General features: G+C 36.4%; 1 protein-coding gene across 2 annotated transcripts; it reads left to right on the plus strand.

Annotated features, from left to right (window-relative positions):
- The first annotated feature begins 13121 nt into the window (after window positions 1-13121).
- On the plus strand, window positions 13122-21249 carry LOC114265278 (putative ABC transporter C family member 15). 2 transcript variants are annotated; one of them, XR_014342963.1, is made up of 11 exons: window positions 13122-13624; window positions 13782-14735; window positions 14820-16246; window positions 16354-16440; window positions 16527-17129; window positions 17222-17386; window positions 17501-17778; window positions 18353-18873; window positions 18962-19025; window positions 19520-19759; window positions 20642-21249. XR_014342963.1 is itself a non-coding variant. In XM_082892904.1 (11 exons), the coding sequence occupies exons 2-11, from the start codon at window positions 13910-13912 to the stop codon at window positions 20764-20766; spliced, it is 4353 nt and encodes a 1450-aa protein (XP_082749030.1). In that variant the 5' UTR covers window positions 13122-13624; window positions 13782-13909; the 3' UTR covers window positions 20767-21249. The 2 variants fall into 2 exon arrangements, 1 of the variants encoding a protein (XP_082749030.1); XM_082892904.1 differs by having other exon boundaries at window positions 17501-17795.
- Window positions 21250-22215: the final 966 nt, after the last annotated feature.

Consider the following 22215-nt stretch of genomic DNA (forward strand, 5'->3'; position numbering starts at 1 on the left):
TGGAATCTTACTAGGAGGACTCTTATAAGGATAGTTGGAATCCTATTAGGATTGCATCATGCAGAATTTATAAAAACTCATAGCAGGACCTATGTACAGGTATTCCAATTCTTACAATTCTTACTTTGGAATACACAGAGCTTTTGTATCTATTGTCTATTTGTTGACTTAGGCATCGGAGAGGTTTCCGGCACATATCCGCCGGCTAGCTCACGTTTGTGTTTTCATGTGGTAAAGCGACGACGTTTGGAGGAGTGCAAAGTTGATCAACAGGATTATACGAGAAGATTATTTCTGTGCTAATACACATATAACTAAAAAAATATTGATAAAAAAATTAGTAAAATTTATATAAAATAAAATTTCAATAGAAATTAATATAATTATATTAAAATTATAAAATTTACTGTAATTTTTTTAAGTTTGAAGAGATCCTCTCCTTACCTTCTCTACTTGAGTCCCTCCTTACAATGATCAAGATTTATCTTAAGAGAATTTAATGGTTCAAATTATTAAAAAAAAATTATTTTTTAATTTTTAATTTTTTTTAATAAAATGATTTAAATCGTTAAATTCTCCTTAAATAAATCTTAACCGTTACAAAGACTGAGTTAAGTAAAAAATTGCAAGGATAGAATCCTTGCTCGTCCAGAATAACGACCATATAATTTTTTAAAACAAAAAACAAAAAGGCAAAGAGCTACTTGTGCTAGCCATGTGATACGATACAGCTTTAGACTAGCGCCTTTGTTTTTTTTTTTTTTAACTTATGTGTTTGAAAAAAATTTAACCTCATATTTTTGTCCATGCATTGGGCAAGAGCCAAACACACCCCCACAGTGACACAGCTTTAACTGTGCACACGCCATCCTTTACTGACCACGTGTCTGATCATATCAGATTCACTAGGTCACCACGAACCTCCTCCGATTAGTGGCTGACCTAATGAGATGATTGTACATTAAATGCGGGGCCTTTGCACCCATTTGGGAACACACATGGCTAAAGCCCAGCAGGCCAACGAATATACTATTAAAAATGTTATGATTCCCTCCTTATTAATTTATGATTTATTTTGAATGTATTTGTAGAATAAAAATTAAATTGATAAAATATAAATAAAATTTATGAATAAAATAAATTTGAATTAATTTTTTTCAGAATAAATTGTGAATTTATAAGTTTGATTTGTAATATTATTTTTGATATATAATTGAATGTCCAGTTACAAATTTGATAAAACGTTTCAGACATCCTCCGTTTGATGAAAAGTTTAAAATATTCTCAATTTGATATTGATTTGATGTTATGATTGGAGCACCAAAATTAAATTTTTTTCATCAAATTTATAAACGTTTGATTTATAAATGTTGGAGACACTCTTAAAAATTCTATTAAGAATTATAAAGTGAAAATATCAAATTAGTACAACTTTATAAAAATAATTAAAAATCAATGAGAAATTTTATAAATATTAACAATTAAAATTATAAATTTTTTCATGAATATATAATTCTTTTCCCAAAATTTGAGTGGAGTGCAATTACCCCATAAATATATAATATAGAAGAAATTACGAATAAGTGGTATTGTCAAAAAGTTATACTGATTGGTAGAAAAATCTATGACCTTAATTATTAATACTAATAAAATTTACCATTTATTTGTAATCTCAATGAAATAACACTAAATACTAAGATTATATACCATCATCAACCCTAACAATACAACAATAGTTATTTTGGAAATTGAGTATTTTAATTTTTTATAAAAAGAAGTGTGAAAAATAAAAAAATTATTTTTAAAAATATTTTTTAACTTTTTAACTAAATCAGGTTATTGCCAAAACAAAAAAGTATGGCTTATTACTTAAAAATTTTAAATTACTATAAATAAAAAATTAAATATTTTTTATATACTCAAAACACCTTCCGAATCTTTTATTGAATCCAAAAACACTATTTATTTTAGAAAAAAGACAGAATGAATCGGATAGGAGTCAAAATGGGTTATATTAGTTGTTATGCTAATTTATTTACTTATATATGGGATGTGATTTGGGGTAAATTCTCTTTAATAACAATCTCATCAAATATGGATATATAGCCTTACTTTTAAGAATCAAACTAAATACAATATCTAGTTAAAAAAACAAAAAAACTAAATACAATATACGATAACATTAATTGACTAATAAATAACATTATGTTGGCAACAATGGTTACTATATATATATATATATAGATATTCTTAATCTCTCCATCATTATGAATTCTCCAATTCCTTATTCAAGATTTGAAACCATAAACTAATTGAAAAATGGTATAAAAATCCACTTTCTATACTTATTTTCTTAACCTAATGATATTTAAATGATATGATTGATTGATTATTAAAAAAAATGTGCAAGAGTGTTGTCATAAATATTAATATGGGAAAAACAGTAATAAATCTCAAGTTTAGATAATTTGAACTGTGTGGGTGATTTTCCGACCACACTGCCCGCTTAGTAACCAGCTGAAGAGCACTGGCAGAATAGATGGCACCTGACTGACCTGCAACAGAAATATAAGAATCCCGCGGTGGTTTCGACCACCCGGGGGCACTCCGACGATCAAGTCAGTATATCTCTCAAAGATAAATCAAATACTAAACTCACAAGCTTGAGTATCAAAAGCATACCTCAGATCCATGGGGGTGCCTCTCTTTTATAGCCAATACAATCCTAGTCCCAATAGGAGCCTGGCCCTAATGGACTTAGGATTACTGCTAATCTGGGACTCCCAGTGAGATTAGGATAAACTTTTTAAGAGTCTTATCTTTACCCAAACTGAAGTCTTCTCCCAATCTAGGACTCTTGTCCATATCTAAGTTGAGTTCCCTCTTTATTCTAGGACTCTTGTCCCTTATCCGCTTATTTCGGATTCCGATATTTTCGGAGGCAACCTCGGCCTAGCCGAGATGACCTCGGTACAACGACCAAGACACGTGGCACCTCGGCTGACACGTCGGCGTCACCTTGCCATGTGTTGGTACTCAGAAAATATTTCCCCACAACTGCCCCCTAGGTTCTATTACCTCGGCATTCTGAGGTGATGGAACCTATACTGTTCGTTCATCTGTGCCCCTCTGTCCGAGATCAAACTCGCCGACCTCAAAGTTTCTTGGACTTTACTGTCCACTGGTGTCAAGAATCAAGTTTCATGTTTTCCAAGCTGCTTGAAATCGCACCTCCTAGCTGAGGTTCTGGTTCCATTAATTCGTAAACTCCAAAAGCTTTGCAACTGCTTCACTCACACTCTCTGGTGAGTTCCCGATTTCTAGTCATCTATTTGACTCCGGAAATTTTCATATCAGTGTTCATTTCACTTGGTAGGTTCATAAACTCTTTACTTGCTATTAAGCTCGATCTTTCATAACTTTTCTGAATCCGTTTACTTGCCCTCTGTTGTTTTTTATTTTCGTCTGTTTTCAAGTTTTGAGTTGTTTGAATGTCTGGCACTGTTCTCGCTATATCTACTTTCTGTTGCTAGCATAGTGCCTGGGTCATTACTTTTCTTGTTCTTCACATACCTACTTAATGTCTGTACACTTGGCTTTATTCATAAACTTTGTTGTCTTCTTGACTCTGAATTTTCTCTTTCTAGCTCTTTTCCTCAAATCCGCCATTGTTCCAAGCTTTCAAGCTCTGTAACTGTCTTTTTTCCTCTTCTCCGGTGAAGCTTATGTGATTCTGTTATTTTCGCATCCGTCGTCAGACTTTGGCAATTCTCATTCAGGCTTCCCTCTTTCTGGTAAGACACTTTTCCTCCTGGTTTTATTTCTTGTTGCTTTCCAAGAAGCTCTGCTTCATTGTTAATCACCATTGCTGTTTTACCCGTTGTTTCCAAATCATCTTCTTGAATACACATTGTTCACACATCTGTTGATTTCTGCCACTGTTCTTGGCTTGACACACTTGTGCAATCTTTTTGTCTTGATTTCCTGATAGCTTCATCACCATTCTTGATTACGAATTACATTCTTGTTTCTGTTTTCTGTGTCTTTTCCCAGATTTTTGCTTTCAATCCTTGCTTTCAAAACTCCGAGGTGCCAATCGCCAAGAAGAGCTTTGATCAAACTCTTCAGGAGGTTGATGCTGAGCTCGTGGCTGAGAAGGCTGCTGAGAAGTTCTTTCCAACTGTCTTCTGGGGGTGAGACACAACCTACCGCTGATGCCGAGTAGTTTGCTTCCTTCTTGAAATTGATGCCGAGGTAGCGGTAGAGAAGCTCCTCCAACTGACTGCTGAGGCCGAACCATTGTCGTCCGTTGAAGCAGATTAGTCCGACATTCTTGCTTTCAGTCCCTAGTTCTTTAAGGTCTTCATTTTTGTACTTGCCAACCTTCTCAGCTCTTAACAAGCTAGTTGGTCATCTCGGTTGATCATATCTCGGAAACGTCTTTCAGTGTTATCTCGGCTATACCAAACTTGTAAATTGCTACAAATTTCAACAAGTGGTAGACTTCATAATCTTCGGTTAACTCATCTTGTAATTTGCTCAAAAATTTCAACAAGTGTTAACATTCCTTGCTCCTTAATTATCATTTCTTCTTCCACTGTACTTGATAGCCATGTCGGGTAATTGACTTCTCGGATGGCCCTGAGCTCCAAAAGTCTGTCTACTTCTCTACTGCTTCGACGTGCATCAACGTCGGTCCTCTTGCTCGTTGGATTACAGGTTTGGCCGACCTGTCGACGTTCAGTTGGTGGCAAGTGACCTCAGGGTCAATGCCAGGCATTTCGTAAGGTGTCCAAGCAAATACCCCAATGTTTGCTCTCAAAAAAGCTTCCAATTTCCTTTCTTCTTCTTCGGCTAAGCCTAAGCCGAGAAGAAAGAAGCGTTCTTCATCCCCCTCCTGGATGAGGATTTTCCTCAGTGCCTTTTCACTCTTCTCGGCTGGCTCCTTGTCGACATCATCTAGGACCTCTATGTCCTCGTTTTCAATCTCCATGAATTCTCTTTTGATCTTCTTCTATCTGCTCTTGCATGATTCTATACTTAGAATATTTTGCATGCCTTTCATACTTTGCCTCCTTTGTGCAATCTTCTCGGGGTTACATACCTCGGGTATAATAGCTACAAAAACTTTTACTTCGGCAAGATACTGACCTGTAAACTTTTCATAAATTCTAACAAGTGTGAAACATATACTACTCAATGTTAACTTTGCAAACTTTTTCTCAAGTTTCAACAAGTGTTTTAACAAGAATTAACATATACTGTAACAGGGATCAACAAGGATTAACGTAACAAGTGTTAAACAATAATCTATTTGTAAATTGCTACGAATTTCAACAAGTATTTAAACAACATACTTAGCTTTTTCCTCAACCTGTAAATTGCTGCAAATTTCAACAGATGATCATATGTCGGCTTAACGTTATCTTGTAAATTGCTACAAATTTCAACAAGTGTTAAGCATCTTCTTTGGTTGGACCAACATGTAGATTGCTATAAGTGTGCAAATCATAACCTCGGCTTCACTTCAACTTGTAAATTGCTACAAATTTCAACAAGTGAAGAGAAACAGTCATCTCGGCTTAACTTCAACTTGTAAATTGCTACAAATTTCAACAAGTGAAGATAAGGAATAATCTCAGCTTAACTTCAACTTGTAAATTGTTACAAATTTCAACAAGTGAAGATAAGGAACCAGCTTAACTCCAACTTGTAAATTGCTACAAATTTCAACAAGTGAAGATAAGGAATCAGCTTAACTCCAATTTGTAAATTGCTACAAATTTCAACAAGTGAAGAGAAACAGTCATCTCGGCTTAACTTCAACTTGTAAATTGCTACAAATTTCAACAAGTGAAGATAAGGAATAATCTCAGCTTAACTTCAACTTGTAAATTGCTACAAATTTCAACAAGTGAAGATAAGGAACCATCTCAGTTTATGTAACAACCCTCATACTGTTTACTGATTAATGACTGATTGATTACCGATAATCACCGATTACTGTTAAACGGAACTGATAATGACTGATAACTGACTGAGAATTGAACTGATTAAAGTACTGAACTGACTGACCGAAATTGAAACTGAATTGAGTGAATACATCTGTTTGAATTGCATTTTATCTGTTGACTGTTTGTTTGATCTGCTCGTGTTTTATGTTTAAACTATTAATTGAAGGCCTTATCGGCGGCCGAACCGGAAATGGGTTAGTGTATTATGATCGTCATATTTAATATGATTTTATGGTATAATTATCTGAAAACTGATTAGGTACGATTAAATTAGATTAAATATTGATCAATTGCAGAGTTGGCCTTATTTACCGAACTACCCCTAGTGGACCACGATCTCACACACACACTTGAGCCTTATACATTGAATCAAACATTTCTTTGGCCTATTTGTGAGACCCTTAGCCGACCATAGAGAGAGAGAGACTTGAGGAGTTGAGTTCATCTCAATATTGCTTGGAAATTGAAGAATTGTTGAAGGCTAGATTACATATTTGAGCTCCCTTCTTGAACTACAAGACTAAAGGTAGCTCCATTGTCTTCTTGTTCATGTTTTAAGTTGATTCTTGCATGGTTCATGTCATATTGATGGAGTGTAGAGCCAAAACATGATTTAGATGTTGAATTGTGGCTTAATTGTTGCATGCATGTACATATATTGAAGTTTTGAGGTTGTAGTCCAAGTTTCCTCACATGCATGTCCATCTTTTGGTCATACTCCATGAGTTCATCTTGTTTTTGAAGGTTTGAGCTCTTTTGAAATAGCATTAAAGCTTTGAAAATGATTTAAGATCATGCATGTTTGCATGTTCATATTGTTCATGAAATTGGTTTGAATTGGGTTTGAATAAAACACCCTTGGGCTTTGATTTCTCAAATTGAGTTTTGAATCATGTTTAACTATGAGTTTACATGTGTTTTCTGGAAATTTAGCCCAAGAGGTCGAGTTTTGATGCTTTTGAACTTGGTTTGAGCTTGGAGGTACAATCTGGGTTTTCCAGATTTCGCACTTCTGCTCGAGCGTGGAATCCGAGCAACCAGCATCTCTCTGCACTGTTTTACAGTCCGCTCGAGCGGAGGATAGGGCGCTCGAGCGGAGTCATGTCTTAAGCTCGAGCGGGCGTCGAGCGGAGATTTCACCCATCCAGTACTTTTACAGTACGCTCGAGCGGGAAAGTTTACACTCGAGCGTGTACCTTTGTTGCATTACCGCTCGAGCGGGGAAACCTGAGCTCGAGCGGAACTCTGTTTTTCTGAAAATGCTTTTAAATGTGTATCTTTGCATCCTCATCTCATTCTAGGCATTCTTAGGCCTAGTTGTAGACATCTTGTTGAGGATATAGATGTAGAACACACCGAGGCATTAGGGATTAAGTTGTTATATTTCCCAACTGCGTAGCTTAGTGTGTTCAATCTGTTAACTGTGTAGGGTTGGCGACTGGGGAGACACGCTCTAGCTTACTGTAGCCCGAACTCTGTGAGTAACAATTGTGTAAAGATATGTTCAAAATGATTATCTTCTGAATACTGAACTGAACTGTTTACTGAACTGATACTGTTTACTGAATGAATGTATGTCCTATATTCTGAACTGTATTGTGGCATCCTTAGCACCTACTGTTTACTGTTACTGTTACAGAGATCTCTGTCAGTTCCCTCGTGGAACCACTACTGTTTACTGACTGATGGCCATCATTACTGTTCGGTCTTTAAGACCTACTGTTTACTGCTATGCTAATGGATGTACCACATATGACTGAATAACTGTTCTGACTGAAAGACTGAAGTATTGTTTAATGAACTGATTTCATTACTGTAAGGACATTTCATTCATAACCCCTTTACGCATTATGTTATTCACTGGGCTTTAGCTCACTGTTTATATATATATGTAGGTGCTCAGCCACCAGACCGGAGCTAGGAGCGTGGGTTAGACTCCAGTTTTGTCAAGCCAGCCTTTGTGCCTCACTGCGAGGTTCCGAGCCTAACGTGTGAGGGCTTAGGGGTGTTTTACAATTCCCCCTTTTGTACTGTTTCACTGTTCTGTATAGACTGAATGTTTACCGTACTGTTATCTAGGGTTGAGTCCCTAGTCTGAATGATTGTAAATATTGTGCATACCGTTCTGTACTGTTTACGTATAAATGTATGAAAAATCTTTTCATATAGACTGTCGCAGCTCATTGGGCATTGTTTATTTACTGTTTTGGCTTCCGCCAGGCCCTGTACTCTGTTCTACTGTACTACTGTTCTGCAGGCCTGTGGTAATCTCGGATTACTGGCCGGTTACGGTGCTAAACCCATAGGGCCGGGTTTGGGTCGTGACAGTTTAACTTTAGTTAAACATCATCTTCGGCTTAACTTCGGTTAAGCATCATCTCGGTTTAACTTCGGTTAAACATCATATTCGGCTTAACTTCAGTTAAGCATCATCTCGGTTTAACTTCGGTTAAACATCATCTTCGGCTTAACTATTATCTCGGCTTGACTTCGGTTAAACATCATCTTCGGCTTAACTTCGGTTAAGCATTATCTTGGCTTAACTTCGGTTAAACATCATCTTCGGCTTAACTTCGGTTAAGCATTATCTCGGCTTGACTTCAGTTAAACATCATCTTCGGCTTAACTTCGGTTAAGCATCATCTTGGTTTAACTTCGGTTAAACATCATCTTCAGCTTAACTTCGGTTAAGCATTATCTCGGCTTAACTTCGGTTAAACATCATCTTCGGCTTAACTTCGGTTAAGCATCATCTTGGTTTAACTTCAGTTAAACATCATCTTCGGCTTAACTTCGGTTAAGCATTATCTCCGTTTAACCAACTTGTAAATTGTCCACAAATTTCAACAAGCGGTAAACGCATTCTTCTTCTCTGCGCCCCCAGTGTGAACTTAAAATCCACTTGGATTCTCATCATACATGTAGCTTCGACCTTGTCGCCGAGGTCGAATTCAAGCCGAGGTTGTCGGCCTTGGTTTCTCTATTGATCTTACTTGGCTCCAACCTGAGTTTGATTTTCGGCCTCGCATCGGCGAGCCGTTTCTCTTTTCTTGTTCCGATGCCTTTGTTCCCAGCATATCCTCCTTGGCCCTAGCATACTTCTCAATTCTGGCCAACTTTAGTCTGATCTTGTGTGTTTTTCTTTTTATCTTCTGGGATTTGGGATCTGCTCATTGTGCTCTTCTCTTCTCGGATTCAGGTGCTGAGATCTTATCTTGCTCACTTAGGTTGAGCTCTCGTCTTCTCGGGCCTACTTGTCTAGGCTGAGATCATGTCTTCTCGGATCCGTGATCCAGGATCTGGAATCGGAGATCTGCTCACTCAGGATGAGTTCTTCTATACTTGAATGTTGTTTTCTTAGGAGCGCTCATGCCCCCTGTCTTTGCATCCCTTCTGTAAGGGTCTTCATTCCTCCGCAGGTATCTATCCTTTCATACCTGGAGGTCATCTCCGTTGCTTCGATCTGTCGTCTTTGGTGCGTCACCTTCCTGACCGGCTTCTTTCACTCCATGACTCTGGTCATGAGTTTCTGTGTTGCTATTGTCCCCTTCAACGTCGAGGTTGATAGATCTCCTATTCCCAGCAAGAGCGTTGTCTCCAGTCTGATCCTTCTGTCTGTCATTGGCCATCTATTCTTCTTTCTTTCCCACAGACGGCGCCAAATTGTGTGGGTGATTTTTCGACCACACTGCCCGCTTAGTAACCAGCTGGAGAGCACTGGCAGAATAGATGGCACCTAACTGACCTGCAACAGAAATATAAGAATCCCGCGGTGGTTTCGACCACCCGGGGGCACTCCGACGATCAAGCCAGTATATCTCTCAAAGATAAATTAAATACTAAACTCACAAGCTTGAGTATCAAAAGCATACTTCAGACTCATGGAGGTGCCTCTCTTTTATAGCCAATACAATCGTAGTCCCAATAGGAGCCTGGCCCTAATGGACTTAGGATTACTGCTAATCTGGGACTCCCAGTGGGATTATGATAAACTCTCTAAGAGTCTTATCTTTACCCAAACTGAAGTCTTCTCCCAATCTAAGACTCTTGTCCATATCTAAGTTGAGTTCCCTCTTCATTCTAGGACTCTTGTCCCTTATCCGCTTATCTCGAATTCCGATATCTTCGGAGGCAACCTCGGCCTAGCCGAGATGACCTCGGCACAACGACCAAGACACGTGGCACCTCGGCTGACACGTCGGCGTCACCTTGCCACGTGTTGGTACTCAGAAAATATTTCCCCACATGAACCATTTAGTCTTGCAATTTATTTTGTAAATTGATTGGTCCTATGTCAATGTTAATTACACTTGAGCCCACGAATGTAACGCATGGATTGGCTGTTTGAAGGGGGTATATTAGGTGTTTAGGTGATGTTGTAATTACCAAAAAACCCAAAAGTATACTATAGCATTTTTTTCCTTTTCTCTCCATTGCAAACAAAACGGAACCTCAAAAATGGAAACGTCAATGTTTCCTTGATGATGTTGCAGTGTTGATCCTTAGTTTGTGTGAGTTGAACACTGGATTTGGGAACATTATATCCAGAATTCGTTATTTCCCAAATAACATTACAAAACCCCAAAAAAAATCCTAGAAAATTATGGGAATCCCTTCTATCAAATTTACAAAGGCAAAGCGGCGTGGACACTGGGACATCTTGGAGTGCGATTAACATTGAGAACGTAATGTCGGCGATTTAAAATTAATCCGTCAACGGAATCGTTGATCGTGTGTTAGTGCGATGACAACAGGTATGGGTGTCGTCGATGTTAGTTTGGTTGTTTGTGAAACAATACGACATCAAGGTCGATACTCGAAATGGATTTTTGTTTAATTGGTGCGTCATGTGGAGTTTTAGGTGATCTTGTTCACGTCGCAGGTTTGGGATTTACCATTGATTTCAAATGTGATGTTGTGCATGTTTGTAATGTGACAAACACATGGTTTTCTTAGTGTTGGAAAAAAAAATGATTTTTTGGTGACTTTAATTAAATATTAAAGTGGGTCCCAACCGTCTATTGTGTTGGGTTCAAGTGGGTCTAGATACTTTGTAATGAGGTCTTTACACTACAAATAGAATGGCCAAAAACCATTGAGAATTGAATGAGAAATTGCCCCATGAAGTTAGCTTCATGAAAGAGTTAATGTGGTTTGTAACTTCTGCCTTTATTACAGAGTTTAATAGTGCATTAATGGGGTTTGTAACTCCTACCTTTATTGCAGAGGTTAATGGTGCATTAGTGACCAACCTTAAAGGTTGGAGGCTTCTCCTCTCTCCCCTATACATGTATAAATTGAGACCCTCCTGTCAAGTCTCAAACATAGAAATTGTTTTTTTCATTCTTTAGTCAGTTTGCTAGAAAGTTCCTATAGTGAGAGAGTGCTGCCTTGGTTTTATTCGCTAAGTTAGACAAAAAGTGCTTCTGCCGTAGTTGGTTTTTGACCGTCGTATCCTGAGAGATAGACGCCGGAATTCCTCAAGCACTTGACCCGTGAGGCGGCAAAATCTGTTTTAAGGAAACTGCTACCGTGCAGGCTTCGGTTTGCTTTCTTTACTATTTTATTGTATTGTGTATTTCTGTTGTAATTCTCAGCATGTGTTCTTGGTATTTTTTTTTAATTTATTCGTGAATCTATTTATTTAATTTTACAATTTGAACAACAGTTAGTTAATGTTGTAATATTTTCACAGGTTTGGGGATTATTAGTGATTGTAAATGTGATGTTGTGCATGTATGTAATGTAACAGACGCATGGTGTTATAGCTGATGTTTGTATGATTAGGTGTGTATTTTGTAATGTTGGGGGCCAGTGGGTGGATGTATTCCTGAAAGTATTGGTGGGTTTGGTGGTAGTAGGAGGTAGGGCTGTTAATTGTTGGGAATTGTCAGATTGTATCGATGTTATCTTATGTGGTTGGTGTTTGATGCTAATGTTATAGGTTATTAGTGAGAGGCTTAATGGTACGACATGTGGTTCTAGGCTAATATTATGTAGGTAAATGTGAACGTTACAACCCACACACCTCTCCAGGAAAATGCAAATGATTTAACATCAATAATGTAACACTAAGTATGTGACATCAATAATCCCCACAATTACTCCACAAAATCTCTAAAAGAATAGAAATGTTAAATCATACCTTATCAACATACACTCAATCCCAAAAAAACATCAAAAACATAATCACAATAAGGGGCAAACAAGTAAACTCAAATAAATCAAATCAATAATACATACTATAAATAAAAAGGACTATTTGGTTTATAAAAAAATATGTAAGACTAAATGGACTAACATTTTCCCAAATGAGATTTATGAGTAATTTTTCTTTTACAAGAAAAGTGACACGTGCCATGTATTTCATCATTTTAATTATCAGTTATTATTGTAGTTGGATATTTGATTTGTGACAAAATTTTGTACAAGAAATAAAAATATGAAATTTATGATAAAAATAATTATAATTTTTATTTCATTCAATTTTTTGCCTTTTTTATTTATACCATACAAATTTAAAATTAAAAGACAATCTAATTATGAATAATAAATGTTTCATGTACATTATAAATTCATCATAACGTAACAAAACATACAACATATTTTGTTGAAAATTGATAATGAAAAGTGAAAAACATCGTTCTCTCCTTTTTCAATAATTAATTTTTTTTAAATTTATTTAAGTGTTTTTTTTTTTTTTTGACACACTATAAGCAGAAGTTATATCAAATATAAATATAATTCTAAAATAGGAAAAAAGTTATAAACTGAACCAAATAAGTCTAAACATGGTCAAATAGTCACAAAAAAGGGAAAGAATTTAAATGAAATATCGGAACCAATATACTGCAACCCTATTTTTAAAGTTGAGAGGAAGCACAAAATGAAAAACAATAATAATAATGATAATTCCAAATTCCACCATGGAATAGTATTCAACAAACGGCTTATTTGGTATAATAGGTATAACTTTTTATTAATTGAAAGTTTGATAATTTTTTTGGATGAATAAAAAAAAAAAATTGGGTAAATAAAGTTTGATAATTAAATAGTAAAAGTCAAAGTATTTATCTGGCATCTTCTAATAATCAATTTTTTTTTTTTAAACAAAACAATACACACATATTTTCAAAATAAAAAAAAATTAAAACACCATATATTAATTAAACCAAACAACACCAAAAACTTATACATGAATCATGATATCTACTCATTTCTTTCTCAAGAAAATCTGTCCTAGCAATGAAGACATGCATGGAGACATTCTCATTAACCCACCCCAAAAAAAAAAAAAATTTCCAAAATTGACAGCCTGAAATCATGGAGATTCCTAGAAAGAGAGAGAGGGTCAAAGATTATAATCCATAAATTGCAGAGACTGGTCCCGTAATATTTGATAATTTTCTCATGTATGGTATGCAGTAGAATATTTGAGATACAGTCATTGAATATAAAGATTCTTAGGATGTGAATGTTAGTGTTATTATTTATATATAGAAAATTTATGAGTGACCAAACCAATCTTATGTGTAAAACTCCTCGGATCCCTATTTATCTATATCGTCACCACCTTTGAACAGCCACGTGCTTTCTTCTTACTTTCGCAGGTCTGCTTACAAAACTAATTCTTTGTCAATTTTATCTATTTTCCTGATTTATATGTTGTATTTGGGAATTTTATTATGTTTTCTGAACTGGGTATTTCTTTGTTTGTACTGGGAACTTGGAAGACATTAATGGGTTGTGTTTCAAACTTTCTAACAGGTCTTTCTACTGAGTGGATCTCTCTCTCTCTCTCTCTCTCTCTCTCTCTGTGTGTTCTTTCAAGTTTCTGATAGGGTGAGAACTGTGTTGAACTAGGGTTTTTTTAAAAAAAAAAAAAAAATTATTCAATGGGCATCACTTTAAATCTTGTCAATGTGGGATTTTTCCTGCTTTTGGTGATATGGGTTTTGGTAGATATTTTGAAACAAAGGAGACAAGGTGGTGATGAACAGTACACAAGAAGAAAATCCACAGTTTTTGCCAAGATTACTATTCTTTCCAATGTCCTAATCTCCATTTTCTATGTGGGTTTTTGTTCTTATGAGTTTTGGAATTCTAGAACCATCTCTGTTGTAGTTGCTTTCTCATCTTTGAATTGGGTGTTAGCCAGTGTAATTTCAGTCTACTCAGAGAACAAAATTGTTTTTAGAGAATACAAAAAGTGGCCCATAGTTCTCATTATTTGGTGGGTCTTCTCCACCATTAATGATTTGCTTCTGGTGTCTATGTACCTCATTACCCATTTCACATCCTTAAAAGTGCCAATTTTGTTGCCTAAAGCCACCATTGTTGATTTTGCGTCCGTCCCATTGTTGATTCTTCTCTGTTTCAATGCTCTGCCCATTAAGGGTAGTGAAAAAAACAATGACATTCAACATCCATTGCTTCAAGAAGAGGAAGAAAATATCAGAAAATGTGGCGACGATGCCTTTTCCAATGCCGGATTTTGGAGCCAACTTACATTTCTGTGGCTTAATCCACTCTTTGAAAAAGGTCAAAAACAGAAACTTGAATTCCCCCACATACCTTCCATTCCTCAATCCGAAACATCTTTTTTCGCGTCTTCTTTGTTAGAAGAATCACTTAGAAAACAGCAGACCAAAACGATTTCATTGCCAAAAGCTTTACTCCATGCTGTCTGGAGACCCCTGGCTATAAATGGTGGTTTAGCAGGTAGGTACCTCTTGTTTCTGTATCTTGTCTCATTTTTTAGTTTCTGGTTAATAGATTTTACATATTTTGTTGGACTTTTTACAGGACTTAATACAATTGCTTCCTACACGGGTCCATTATTGATCACGACCTTTGTGAACTTTTTATCGGCAAAGCATGAGAATTCAAGCATCCACCAAGGTTTGATTCTTGCATTCATCTTCTTCTTCTCGAAGACAGTGGAATCACTGTCTCAGAGACAATGGTACTTTGGCGCACAACGCATTGGTATCAGAGTTCGAGCAGCTCTCATGGTATTGATATACAACAAGTCTTTGTCAATCAAGTATGGTGGCATGAATAATGGGAGAGTCATCAATTTAATCACTGTGGATGTCGAGAGGATTGGGGATTTTTTTTGGTACATTCATGGAGTTTGGTTGCTTCCGGTTCAGATCACGTTGGCACTGATCATTCTGTATAGAAATCTTGGTGCTGCTCCATCTTTTGCTGCTCTCTTAGCAACAGTTGTGGTGATGGTTAGCAACACACCATTGGCCAATATGCAAGAAAGGCTTCATAGCAAGATCATGGAAGCTAAAGACTCGCGAATAAAAGCAACTTCGGAGACTCTGAAGAGCATGAGAGTCTTGAAATTGCATTCTTGGGAATCCACTTTCTTGAAGAGGCTTCTTCAACTGAGGGAAAATGAGAGAAATTGGCTGAAGAGGTACCTTTATACGTGCTCAGCCATAGCATTTCTCTTCTGGACTTCGCCTACTGTTGTTTCAGTTGTCACTTTTGGTGTTTGCATTGCATTGAAAACACCATTAACATCAGGTACAGTCCTTTCAGCTCTAGCTACTTTCCGAATTTTACAAGAGCCCATCTATAATCTCCCGGAGTTGATCTCTATGATTGCTCAAACAAAGGTCTCAGTTGATCGAATACAAGACTTCATTAGAGAAGATCAAAAGAAGTCGATACAGTTTCATGCCTCGAAAGCAAGTGATGTTGCCGTTGAAATTGACACCGGGGAATATGCTTGGGAAACTTGTAGTTCAGCTTCAAATAAACCTACCATCAAAATTACTGAGAAAATGAAAATCATGAAGGGTTACAAGGTTGCAATTTGTGGCTCGGTTGGGTCTGGAAAATCAAGCCTACTCTATAGCATACTTGGTGAGATTCCTCGAATTTCTGGGGCAGGTATTAAGGTTTATGGATCAAAAGCATTTGTTCCACAGAAGGCTTGGATTCAAACGGGCACAGTCAGAGAGAACGTGCTGTTTGGCAATAAAATGAACGAGGCCCTGTACGAGGATGTTTTGGAAGGATGTGCTTTGAACCAGGATATTGAGATGTGGGTTGACGGAGATTTGTGTGTGGTGGGAGAGAGAGGAATGAACTTAAGTGGAGGACAAAAGCAGAGGATACAATTAGCAAGGGCAATCTATGGTGATTCAGATGTTTATTTCCTTGATGATCCTTTCAGTGCTGTTGATGCACATACCGGGGCACACTTATTCAAGGCAAGCAACACCTCTTCATCATAATTATTTTTAAAGTATGTGTGATTTTATATTTTTTTCTTATACATTTAGATCAATTTATTAAGAACTTGAAACTTAATTTGCAGACTTGTCTACTGCATCTCTTGTCTGAGAAGACAGTACTTTATGTAACACATCAGCTGGAATTCTTAGAGGCTGCAGATCTTGTCCTGGTAAGTTACTAAGTTGTCTCAACAATTGTGGCCTGCTTCTCTTTTTCTCTTTTTTTCTTTTTCTAATCTCTTTTCTTTACTGATAGGTAATGAAAGATGGTAGGATTGCTCAGTCAGGAAAATATGAAGATTTGATTGCAGATCCTAATGGTGACCTTGTTAGACAAATGGCTGCTCATGGTAAATCTCTAAACCAAGTGAACCCTCCTCCTGATCACAAATCTTTAACGAACAAAACCCATCAGAAAAATCAAATTGAAGTCACAGAAGAGAAATTTCAAGAACACACTAGAAATATCAATCTTTTGGAGAGAACACACGAAGAAGAAACAGAAACTGGTCGAGTGAAATGGCATGTCTACTCAACATTTATCACTTCTGCATATAAAGGAGCTCTCGTTCCAGTTATCCTTCTCTGCCAGGTTCTCTTCCAGATATTACAGATGGCAAGCAATTACTGGATTGCTTGGGCAACTGGTGAAAAAAGCATGGTAAGCCGAGAGAAGATGCTTGGGATATATGCTTTAATGTCTGGTGGAAGCTCCATTTTCATATTGGGGAGAGCGGTTTTTCTGTCAACCATTGCCATTGAGACTTCTCAGCGCCTTTTCCTTGGAATGATCACATCCATTTTCAGGGCACCGCTATTGTTCTTTGACACCACACCTTCAAGCCGAATTCTCAACCGGGTCAGTGTTTAGTTATATCCTACTTCATTAGCTTTTGTTTGTTGTACATTTGATTTCATCGAAATTTATCGACTTGGTTGTTCTTTTAACAGTCTTCGACGGATCAAAGCATCGTGGACACTGACATTCCTTACAGATTGGCTGGATTAGCATTTGCGCTTATTCAGTTGTTAAGTATAATCATCCTTATTTCCCAGATTGCGTGGCCGGTCTTTTTTCTCTTTCTTGCCATCTTGGCTATCTCAGTGTGGTACCAGGCAAGAACCGACTTCAATTTAAATTTTATTTATTTATTTTATTTTATTTTGTGTTTTGTGTTTTGTGTTTTCTTTTTGTTCTTATAAGTTCTGAAGAGTCAAAACTTTTTGCAGTGTTACTACATCACAACTGCCAGAGAATTAGCAAGGATGGTTGGGATTCGGAAAGCTCCAATCCTCCACCACTTTTCAGAATCTCTGACCGGAGCTGCAACGATTCGTTGCTTCAATCAGGAAGATCGTTTTCTCAGGAAAAATTTAGGACTGGTTGATGATTACTCTCGCGTTGCCTTCCACAATTCTGCCACAATGGAGTGGCTCTGTGTCCGGATCAACTTTCTCTTCAACGTTGTCTTCTTCCTTGTTCTTGTCATCTTGGTGAACCTGCCAAGGTCAGCCATAGAACCCAGTAAGCTGCTCTTCTAATTCTCTATTGACCTAGTCTGCTAGTAGGAACTATAAGTTACATTTTGGTCACGAGAGATTCCTAAAGATGCTAGTGAAAATTGTTTTTGGAGAGTGGACATAAGAGGTTTTTTGAATATAAAAGGTTTTGAAAACCTGAAAGTACACGCTTGGGCTATGTTTTGGATGGTAGGAATCCTGAGGGGAAATGGGAATGTGATTCCAAATCCTCATGATTCCAATGTTTTTGGAACATAATAGAATAGGAATGTGATTCCTGATTTTCTACTCCACGAGGAATCACATCTCAAACTGAACAAGAATTCCTAACAAAACCAAACCAAACATGTGAATAGCATTGACTCTGGAGTTTTATTTCTAGCAATGTGATTCTTGCTCCCTCCATTTGATTGTTGCCATCCAAAAATAGCCTTACAAGAGTACTCTCTTCACCTCCACCATATTTGACATCAGATAGGGCATTTACTACAAAAAAATAAATATATTTGTGGGGACATTAGATATGGATTCTAAACTAATAGACTCCTCGTCTGATCACAGGCTTAGCAGGACTGGTGGCTACTTATGGTTTAAATCTAAATGTTCTTCAAGCTTGGGTTATATGGAACCTATGCAACGTCGAAAACAAAATGATATCAGTGGAGCGAATTCTTCAATTCACCAATATACCAAGTGAAGCTCCACTGGTGATTGAAAATTGTAGACCAGAACAAGAATGGCCAATCAATGGAAGAATCGATCTGGAAAACCTTCATGTCCAATATAGCCCTGCTCTCCCGAGAGTTCTCAAAGGAATCAATTGCACCTTCCCCGGAAATAAGAAAATCGGTGTTGTTGGAAGAACGGGTAGTGGAAAGTCTACTTTAATTCAAGCTCTATTCAGAGTTGTGGAGCCATCAGAAGGACAGATTTTGATTGATGGAGTAGATATTACAAAGATCGGATTGCAGGATCTGAGGTCTAGGTTGAGTATAATCCCACAAGACCCAACACTGTTTCAAGGAACCATGAGAAGTAATCTTGATCCTCTACAACAGCATTCAGATCAAGAACTTTGGGAGGTAAGAATAAAATAAGTAGTTTTCCTAAAGATTAAGAATTAAGAAGCACACGACGCTTAACTTTCGCTTGAACAATTTTGCATGCTAGGTTCTGGACAAATGTCATCTTGCAGATATTGTAAGACACGATCAAAGGCTTCTTGATATGCCAGGTATGGAAAGTGCGAAAATCCACCCCTGTAAACGCGTGCGAGCACACATTCTTTTCCTGCTACTAAGTTGTCCATTAAGAAGCATGAACACTTTAGCAGAGGATTTGACACTCGTGTCCGGCACCAACACTTTTTGGACACTCCTAAAAATGTGTGTTAATTAAAAAATTAAATTCATAATATCGAACACTTTACTGACACTTCAACAACACTTCTTGAACCTTTTCTGAACACGCCCTATGTGATGACTCCCTTTATAATAACAAAGTTTTTGCATTCTTTAGACCACAATTTGTGTACTCTAAATATGTTTTGAAATATTTATAAGATAAATATATCATATGTACTACAATTTTCTATTGTAGTTTTGCATTCTTTAGATAGTAATTGTTACGTGATTGACATTTTGATGTTTAATTTAAGAAATATTGAGCCTTTTAATGTAATTTCTATTATATTACATATTTTTCATTATCTTTGAATTGGTGGTGCAGTTGCAGAAGATGGAGAAAATTGGAGCATGGGACAAAGGCAGCTTGTGTGTCTTGCTCGGGTGCTGCTACAAAGGAGGAAAATATTGGTCTTGGATGAGGCCACGGCATCAGTAGACACAGCAACAGACAATGTGATTCAATGGAGAATCAGGGAAGAAACAAGCCGGTGCACGGTCATAACAGTGGCCCATCGGATACCCACCATCATTGACAATGACCTTGTTCTGGTTCTCGATGAAGGTAAGGCTTATAAATTTATGAAAACATATTTTCAACTATGCAAAGAAAACCCAACTATAATGAAACTTGATTTAGATTTCAAGATAAATTTGGAAATACTAAAGCCAAACTAAGACTTGTATCACAATCAGCTAAGATCGGCTACTGGAATCATTTTCACTATCATGCTTTGCTAAGGTTGTATACTCAGTTAAGTACTTAGGTAATAGGTGGGGTTTGGCAATTGCTTTTCTTTTTTCTTTTTTCTTTTTTTGTCTTTTTTTCTTTTCTCGGGCTTTTGAATACTTTTCACTATTGTATTGTGGAGCCCTTGTTAGAGACACGGTGGAGTTTCTGAAAGTATTGAAGGTAAAATCATCTTTTCACAAAATTGCTAAATTTTTTTTTTTTTTTTTTTTTTTTATGGAAAATCCATCCCAAACAAGCTTCTTTTCTTTTTTCGTTTTTTCGTTTTTTCTTTTTTTTTTTTTTTGGTAATAGCAAAAACTACTTATTTAGTTCTTCCAAAGCAGCAAAGCCTAAAAAAGTTGCTGTGTTTGCTTAAAAGTTACTTTTTAAAATCTTTTCAAACTTGTTTTTTAGTGAGAAATTATCATATTACCCTTATAATATTGTGGAGTAATATTGTGGAGTCCTTGTAGGGACATGGTGAAATTTCTAAAAGTATTGAGAGTAAAAGTTGTCTTTTTACAACTATGCATTTAAAAAATAGTTTTTATTATTATTATTAATGGAGAAGCCATCCCAAACAAGCTTATTTGCTTTTGGGTTTCTTAGCAAAAAAAGCTACTTATTTAAGTTCTTCCCAAACAGGCCTTTAGACTTGGTAGTACTAACACGGAAAATATCAAATTGCTTACATTAGGATCTTGATTAATGTAGGCAAGGTTGTTGAGTATGATTCGCCAACTGAGTTGCTCAAAAACAGTTCTTCTGCTTTCTCAAAGCTGGTAATGGAATTCAAGAGGAGGTCTTCTAGCAGTAACCACCATTGGGGTCTGCCTTGAGAACCGTGGCAGAGACTACCCATGAGGCTCAATCAAGTTTCATTATGTAAAAGTCAGACACAAAAAAGGGTTCCAACCAGTTCATCCCAGTGTGAGATTGTACATGGCATGAGTTGGTGTAAAGAATGGAAGCAGAACAAAGAGATCTGAGAACCCGAGAAATTCATGACTGAAGAAGAAACTAGAAGAATGTACAGTTTTTACTTCAAGAATACAGGACTAACATGTCAAAAACTTGTAAATGTTGAAGCAACACGAAGGGTATTTGTTGAAATGATCAGAATATGCAGTTGCTAAGCAATCTCAATTGCTATGCATGGCAATACTAACAATTGTTGCCAATGATAAGATCTAAAGTTGCCTGAATCACGCCTTCAGTGAGGTTTTTATGGTTGAATTGAAATTTCCTCAATATTTTGCACATTTGATACTAGCATTTGTTAAATTTGATGAATTTGCTATCCTTGCAATCTTCTAGTATTATTTGTGTTGTAGAGGGGACTAAGTGTACTAGGTATCGTCAACACCTACATCATAATTTTGACGCATTTGTGTGGTATCATAAGCATAAGCTTAACGGTTGTGGCAATCAAAGGAGTGTATTTTTTTTATTTACAAAAATCTACCAATACGTATATTTTTATTTTCAATCACATTTATTGGGTTTAAAATCAAGAGCCATCATTTTCTAGTTTAGCATTATGAACATTCTAAGATATATACATATACACACATATATAATAAAGCTGACCAATTTTCGAAAAATTGTCTTATGTGGCATAGTTGACAGTTCATATGAATAAGTCTAAAGCTTAGAAAATGAAAATAAATAAAATAAATAAAAGGTCTTATGTGGCGTAGTTGAGAGTTAAGATTGAATAAATCTAATGGTTAGTGTTATTTCTCAAATAAGGAAGTGCCTTCACATATAGATAATTTAGCTAGTATAGAACAATACACTTCATTAAACGACAAACATAATTCGAACTAGAAGAGGAAGAAGACAATCACAAAAGGGAGAAGAAATGAAACCTAACTCTCTGCCAAACGAAGGACTAAACCTCCTCAGTTTGCTTGTACTCAGGAGCATAGTTGTCAAATCGAGATTCGTATCGTGAATCGAAATGATCGTGTAGCGAATCGCGAATCGAATCGAATCGAATCGTGAATCGTAAAGATTCGGTCACTTTTTTAAAATTACTTAAAAATATATATTTACACATTTAGATGTTAAATATATCTTATGAATATGAAATATTTAGACTTAAATCAATGAAAATGTTATTTTGCGTGATAATCACGTAGTTTAATAGGTAAGAAGTTAACAAAGATTCTTATGTAAGATCACTATCTTACTTAAGATCACTATCTTACTTTTTTTCTTTTTAGATATTTTTTATCAACCATTCTTAATAAAGATAATAACCAAATAGACAAATTATCAATTTT

Source organism: Camellia sinensis, chromosome 10 (assembly GCF_055761805.1).
Source record: "Camellia sinensis isolate YWXY chromosome 10, ASM5576180v1, whole genome shotgun sequence".
Taxonomy (NCBI): domain Eukaryota; kingdom Viridiplantae; phylum Streptophyta; class Magnoliopsida; order Ericales; family Theaceae; genus Camellia; species Camellia sinensis.

Bases quoted from the DNA above. Each gene is read 5' to 3' on its own strand.
- LOC114265278 (XM_082892904.1), top strand. From the start codon at position 13,910: ATGGGCATCACTTTAAATCTTGTCAATGTGGGATTTTTCCTGCTTTTG. The intron at 17,796-18,352 runs GTAAGCTGCTCT...GTCTGATCACAG, and splicing joins AAGGTCAGCCATAGAACCCA to GCTTAGCAGGACTGGTGGCT. The intron at 18,874-18,961 runs GTAAGAATAAAA...TTTGCATGCTAG, and splicing joins CAGATCAAGAACTTTGGGAG to GTTCTGGACAAATGTCATCT.